At 38.7% G+C, this 7,500-nt stretch overlaps 1 protein-coding gene across 1 annotated transcript in view; it reads left to right on the forward strand.

Moving 5' to 3' along the window:
* The window catches only part of LOC138052564 (uncharacterized), an 11,541-nt gene that overhangs the window by 443 nt on the left and 3,598 nt on the right, over nt 1-7,500 (forward strand). The window contains exons 2-7 of the mRNA XM_068899105.1: nt 906-1,164; nt 1,267-1,326; nt 1,802-1,908; nt 3,306-3,391; nt 4,758-4,865; nt 6,082-6,286. Of these exons, the coding sequence (XP_068755206.1) occupies nt 906-1,164; nt 1,267-1,326; nt 1,802-1,908; nt 3,306-3,391; nt 4,758-4,865; nt 6,082-6,286 (825 nt within the window). The remainder of the gene's footprint in view (nt 1-905; nt 1,165-1,266; nt 1,327-1,801; nt 1,909-3,305; nt 3,392-4,757; nt 4,866-6,081; nt 6,287-7,500) is intronic.

Below are 7,500 nucleotides of genomic sequence, written 5' to 3' on the forward strand. Positions count from 1 at the left end.
GTACAGTAGTCTCGGCGAAAGGAGGACTTTGCACCCTTAGTTCTACTTAATTAGCCTGCAGAAATTACCGGTCACGTATAAAAGTAAAGGAAAGAAAGGCTAAATTGCAGAATACCCCGCAACAATTGGTATTCTGTGTAGCTCTCACAAATGGCTACGCATGCAGAAATGCTTTCAATATATAAATATTCACACATGGCTTTATGGTTAAATTTGAATATTTATTTGTTTAGAAATCTCCCTTGAGACTTGTGAGACAAAGAAAACTGAATCGAAGCCATGCCTGAATATTGACATATCAAACTCGGCCTATTGCTTTCGTATCTACAGTTATTAGGCCAAGGCACTGATTTCAAACTGGTTGGCTTTCAGTTATTGTATTGCTTATCAACAGTTATTAGGGTTCAAGTAACTTTGCTGGATTATGAATAATTTACAACGGAGTAGCTGCGTAGACACGTTGCCGCCTTGCCAAGAACTTGAGTGAATTATGAATAAATTATAATGGAGTAGCCACATAGATGTGTAGCCACCTTGCAGAGAACTTGAGTGAATTATCAAGAAAGGGACCCCAGCTGAAACAACCCAAACCTTAACGAAAATGCTAACCTTACCCCTAAACACTATGCTTAAGATAATGTTTAGGCCTGAGGTTAGCATTCTACAATAATCTCAACTGTGTGATCATTTTCAACAAATTTTCATTTTTTGTGCACAAACACTATCATAGAAATGCAAAGAGATGCAAAGAAAAGCCATGGCTTTGGACTGGATAGTCGTCAATAATAATGTTATCTTGCTTTCCAAGTATATGCTATCCATTAACTCCCAAAGTGGATGTGGAAAAAAAAACACACTTACCCATTTGATCTCATTAATGTTAAAAGTTTGTTTTTATTTTCCAGGTTTAATGTCTGGGTTGACTATGGGCCTTCTCTCTTTGGACATTTTGAGTTTGAAAGTTCTTCAGCGAGGAGGAAAGCCAATAGAGCAGAAACATGCCACTAAAATCTTACCAATTGTAGAGAAACACCATTTATTGTTGGTTACCCTTTTGTTAGCAAACGCTGCAGCCGTTGAGTCCATGCCAATCTTTATGGATAGGATATCAAGTCCCATTATTGCCATCTGTGTGTCGGTCACTGCAGTTTTACTTTTTGGAGAGTAAGTGGATGTTTTCTACAGTTGTGCTTCAATGTTTACGAAGTGTATTGTGTTGCGTATTGAGATTTTGCAAGCTCTGCCTTTTTTTGTTTTATTTTACAGAGTTGTTCCGCAAGCTCTGTGCACTCGCTATGGACTAGCAATAGGTGCAGTAATGGCTCCGTAAGTAGTGACCTATACCATAATTTGTATGCTAGTCCAGCTGATGACCTTTGAAACAGAAATCAAGCAGACTTTAGGCAACTTGCAACCTCTGGTTGTCATTACATGTAATTATAAAATTATGTCATAATGAAAGTATAAAAATGAAAATAAGCCAGTGACACCTCAAAAGCCCTAGGATGCCCAAAGTTGACGATGAAAATCGTCTGGCGTAAGACAGAGAAAAATCTGTTAAGTCTCACTTCCAGGAGGCAATGGGTTAAATGATCATTTGTATGGGAGAGACAAGTTAATTTTGGTAGTTTGGTGGTAATCTACCAAGTTATGGGTTTCAGAAGAGGAACTGGCAAGTGTAGTAATTTGGGTCAGGGGCAAAGGAGGGGGGGTGGGAGGGGAGGGGAGTGGTTGAGGAGAAAACTGCAACCCCTTTTTTTAAAGCATAGTGTTACTGTAGTAACCAAACTTTATTTGACAGATTTGTGAAACTTTTGATGGTGTTGCTGTTTGTTGTTGCTTGGCCCATTTCTAAGCTGTTAGACTGCCTGCTAGGACACGAACACTCCACATTCTTCAGACGAGCAGGTATGCTTCGAAAGGGGTTGTGTTTGTTGCGAGACTGGGCCCACAGGTTATGTTGTTCTTTTCCCAGTCTGAAGCAGCACTTTCTTCTCTTTTATTTCAATGACTCTTGATTGTTGGTCTGGCCAGAGTTGAAGCCTTGACCTCCGGCCGGGTAGAGCAAATCAACTGATCAACTCATGAATTAATGAATTTTTAGCACGTTTTGGCTCTTCTGACCTTGCCATACAACCCGCTGCCTTCACCAATTCTAGTTATGTAACTATAAGTTATGTGCTTTGTCAGGGATGAGTGGATGAATAAAGTGAGCCAACCTGTTGGCTGTTGCTCTCATTTTAGAGTTATTATCCTCTCTCCCTCAAAACACAAGGACGTTTGATTACCCCTGGCTTTTATTTGCATGCATGGAATGCCAAGCAGCATGTAGTGTACTAACGTGGAATTTAAATAAATAACTATACCTGTGGGAATTTAAATAACTATTAAAAAATAATAATAAATGATAATTATAATAAAAAAGAGGACAGAGGACTTGACGGAGATGTTGGGATTGAAGGAAACAGTGGTTCAGGTGGCAAAGGCAAATGGAGTGAGATGGTACGGGCATGTGTTGAGGAGGGATGATGGGCATGTTCTCAGAAGAGCATTGGAGTTCGAAGTGAAGGGCAAAAGGAAGCGAGAACGACCAAAGAAGACGTGGAAGACGCAAGTGGAGAAGGAGAGCAAGAGCGTTGGTTTGAAGAAAAAGGACGCCATGAATCGAGCGTGATGGAGAGTGGGAGTTAGAAAGATTGCGGACAAAGTGGGGTAAATCCGGTCACCCCCGTTTATGGGGCTGCGGCAACAACAACACTACAAAACAATAATATCATTGGTTCAGAGAGGAAAAATAATCTTGCTTCATGTGTTGTAGTTAAATTTCTCCTTCGTTGAAAATTTTGCAAACTACCATAGTTTGTCTTTTACTTTCCTTTGTTTCAGATTATGATAATGTCTGTAAGACAAGCTAAGGAAAGTAAAAAACAAACTAGTTTGAGAAATATTTAACCAACTTGAGGAAAAATTTTAAACACAACACAAAGCCACACATTTTAGCATATGTTTTTGTGGTGTTCTGCATAACAATGATTTGAAATCACCAAATTTGAGGTTTTGGAGACGTGTCTAATTACAAATGTGAACTCTTTATTTTCTTTTTTTATCTCCACTCGTACCAATAGTTTTTAGGATACTTTGCCCACATTTTCTGATGTGAACAACATAGAATTGCAAAATTGTTGCGATAGTTTAAAAGTTATATATTTTGAGGTGATGGTTTTCATTAACCTTGCTGTTGTAGTCTGCCGTTTTCCTTTTCTTTGATGGTAACTAAACCTGGGTGGGTGTTTATTCTTTTCCAGAGTTAAAGGAACTAGTGAGTCTTCATCAAGAGTCAACAGATGCAAATGAGGATCCGCTTCGAGATGATGAAGTCATGATCATACAGGTATGAGAAAATCAGTGTAAATTAGTTTCTCTGTAGTTATTGATTATTCATAAAGGAAACAAAAGTAATGTTTTATAACTCAATGGCAGTAGATGGGACACAAATTTCAGATTTCTAAAAACCGTTTGTTTGAGCTATATTTAAATGCCTGCTATGGTGAAAATAATAGATTAGCATGTACACTAAATGCTAACATTGAATAAATAGTTTGTGATATTCATGTCAGCTGTGTGTACTCAGCAGTGCTTGATCACCGACTTGTTTGCTCAGGAAGAAGAGCATTGGGTAGTGATTAGGCTCACCTCTGGCTGGGTTAACACTCAGGATCAATAAATATTTGGTTCTGCGAAGTTAAAGAACCCTCACAATGGGGAGCTTATTTAAGATCTAAAACGGCAACATCAAGGAATTCTTCAAAAATGCTCAACAGGTTTTGTTCTTCTAACTTTTTCGTGATGGCTTTAGTTTATGCAAATAATTTTTTTAACTAACCAAACTACCCACTGACTCTCTGAATTCATGAGCTTCATGTAGGAAGAAAATAGAAATTTGGTGTTTTGATTTGACGTTTTCCACAGACCTTGAGATTTGGCCAGATTTATAGAGAATGGGGACTAAATGGTGAAAAGTTTAAAATGCATATGCAGAACCATTGGTTTGTTAACTGAATGCCATTTTTGACATTGCTGTTGTAAATCTTAAGCTCCCTTTTGTCTCAAGGGTGGGACACACAGGTACTGGTGTTGGGGTTTTGCCTGTGTTGTTGATACTGGTAGGAGACCTGGGCCTGGTTGTTCAAAAGCCGATTATAACGCTAATCCCAGATTAAAAATTAACCAAGGAGTTTATTTCTCTACTCCCAAATGCTGTTCAACGCTGATATTTGGCAAAGTTTTACATTAGAAGCTAATCTTGAAAAACAAAAATAACCAAAAGAAACTTTCACCAAAAAGTTTAAAACATGAAACAAAAGTGTACACTAATCCTGGATTAAGTTCATCAGCTTTCAAACAACCGAGCCCTCGAGTCTAAATGTAACACATGTGTTTCGTTGCAATTCCAGTCCAGATACTCAAATATCTGATTCCTGTGACTGAAAGTTTGTTAATGTAATACAACACCATCCCTTATATGATCCATTTCGTATATCTTTTCACCATCCCTTATATTACAACTTCTTTTTAGGGAATCTTTTTAGATCAATCCCATTGTGTAAAGTGTATTTATGAAAGTGCCTTTTTTGTTTCTGGTTTTCAAGGCATTTTAAGTTTTAACAGTTATGTATGATCCAGTGGTTTTCACAAATTTCATTATCAAAGAAATTCGTTTTTACCGGTAATTGCAACAAACCCTTTTACTGGTTCAGGGAGCATTAGAGATGAGGAACAAAACAGTTAAAGATAAGTACACACCACTGGAAGATGTTTATATGCTGGATGCCACTAGAAAACTGGACAACGATACCATGAAAGAGGTACAAGTATTTTATAATATTACTGCAACTAGACGCGTAGTAAGTTTTGCTAAAATGTTGTGAAGCGTCCCATAACAGACAGTTTGCAAAAGTAACTCGATTTTAGAGGGTTCAAGGTGGCTCAAACCAGTTTCAAACCTGAAAGAAAAGTTGTTATTAGAACGATTGAAACTACAACACTTAACATACTGCAATGTTATGGGACCGTATCAAACACCAATCATAGCTGAATAAGATTCGGTCATTTTTGTGAAGTAAAAAGTTACCGTGGCAAGAGGTAAGCCCTGCAAAGACACCCCATATTTTGGTTTTTGCTGCTCATATCTCAAAAATGAACTTAGCCTGCGTAGCATGGCGGTTTTTTTTGTCTAGCCCGGCGCACGAGCGGCGAAGCCGCGAAATTCGCGCGCGAGGCGCGCGAGATCGAGGGTTTTTCTGCCCTCGCCCGCCTTTATTACTTAGCAACCAAAACCGCCAAGCTACGCAGGCTAAAACGAACTCGGTGACCTCCATTTTTTATTTCTGAAATTTAATTAGCATGCCAAAATAAAATTATGTGGAGCGGATTCAGAGTCTGCTGATCACTTTTATGGAATAAAAAATTGGGGTCACCGTGTTCGTTTTTCAGTCACAAAAATGACAACAATGACTACTTAAGTCTGCAATCATTTTTGGTCAAAAATGACTGCGTCGTTTTTCAGTCACAAAAATTACTGCGTCTTGTTCAGCAATAATTGATGTTTCACATGGTCGCATAACATTGCTGTTACGTGATAAAGTGTTGAAGTGTCAATCCTTCTAATAACAAGGTCTCTTGAAAGTGTTGAAACTGGTTTAAGCCACCTTAAAGGCTTAAATACACCAATCGCGAGCACCCACGAGAAGAACGAAATGCGGTGATCGTTGTCTTCACGCGGACATTTGGGAACTTATGCAACGGCAACGAGGACGTCACAAATTTGCATATTTAGCGGGCAAAAACGAAAAATTAATAAATAAATATAAATATAAATTAAAATGTCTTCTGCAAATATCAAGGGAGTGACAATTAGGTTTCAAAGAATTTAGGGAATTGAAGGTTACTATCTCCTCAAAGAGGCAGTTCTAGCCATCGGTAGATCTTAGGCAACATGAAGACTTAAAAGCGTCTTTATCAGCATTTGGGATTCAAAACTTCAACAGGTGGCATCTTCTCGTACATTTGGTTTGTCTACAGATTAGCGTGAAAGGTCACTCGCGTGTCCCAGTTTATGATGGAGACAGAGAAAAAATAGTTGGCCTTCTGTTTGTCAAGTCCCTGATCATGATAGACCCGGAAGAGGATACTCCTATTGGCGACGTGTATAAAAGAGGTTCTTTTCTTACAGCATCTACTAATGAACCGCTGTTCGAGTTGATGGACAGGTTTCAAACCGGAAGAAGTAAGATAGTCATAGATTAGTTTTCGAGATCGTTTTAATAGTGCGCGAATGCGCTGGACTGCCCTACCGTAATACTAATACTAATACTAACAATAATAATAATAATAATAATAATAATAATAATAATAATAATAATAATAATAATAATAATACTAATAGAGCGAGTTTCAATCGACTGTCGTAAAACCAAAACCAAAGTAATTACTTTGGCCAATCAAAAAGGACTGAGACAATCCAGCAAACCAATCAAAACTCGAAGTAATTACACGTAGCCGGCACAAAGCGCGGGAAAATGTGCACTCGAGAGCCACAATTGGTTTTGGTTTCACTTCTGATTGGTTGAAAAAATGGCGTGAGACCTTTGAACCAATCACTGAGTGAAGTAAATGCAAAACCAAAGCAATTCGCTCATTACTTTCGACATTCAATTGAAAACCACTCTAACAATAATAATAATAATAATAATAATAATAATAATAATACCAGTTGAATTTATTCATTCGCTTCAATGAAAAGGAAGGATACCAGAGGTTATGTTATCCCTGTGTAATTGACTGAGAGTTAATTTTGATGATGTAAACGGAGAAAAACGCTCGGAATCTGATTGAGATCGACTGAAACTCAGGCGGTTGAACCCGGGTGTCAGAGGTGGGAGGGGCGGTTTATGACAGCTAAGCCACCCTGACTCCCTCCTCCCTTACCATACGAGCCATCAACTTATCTGGGAAGTAGTCATTTGTGACTTCGTGTACCATCATATCCCGTGAGAGGTGAATGAATGATAGGGAAATACTTGAAAGTCTCTGCCACAGAATCGGGGAGTATGTTTGACGCGAGACTTGAGGTCACTTTGCCTACTACACTCAGGATTCTAATGGGACATTTCCATGATGGCATCATAGGACTACAACTACCAGGGTCCTTGAGGGCTTGTCTTGTGCCAATTAACCTCATTATTGTTGAAACCCCGAATTCTGGTATTTGTTATCAAATGACGCTATCTTGAAAATGCGTCTAGTTGTATGCTCGTGAGCAGACTCTGTTGGGCCAGAAATCGACGGACGAAGTGAGTCGAGTGGGAGACTGGAGGAGATTTTGCATATAAGAAGGAGGAGAACAAAAGGAAGTTAACGTTCCCCATTCCGGTCCGGAAATATCTCCACCTTCCTCATTGCTGCGCTCCAAGAAAATCTTCGCTTTTCTTGCGCGTTCTT

Source organism: Montipora capricornis, chromosome 6 (assembly GCF_036669925.1).
Source record: "Montipora capricornis isolate CH-2021 chromosome 6, ASM3666992v2, whole genome shotgun sequence".
Taxonomy (NCBI): Eukaryota; Metazoa; Cnidaria; class Anthozoa; order Scleractinia; family Acroporidae; genus Montipora; species Montipora capricornis.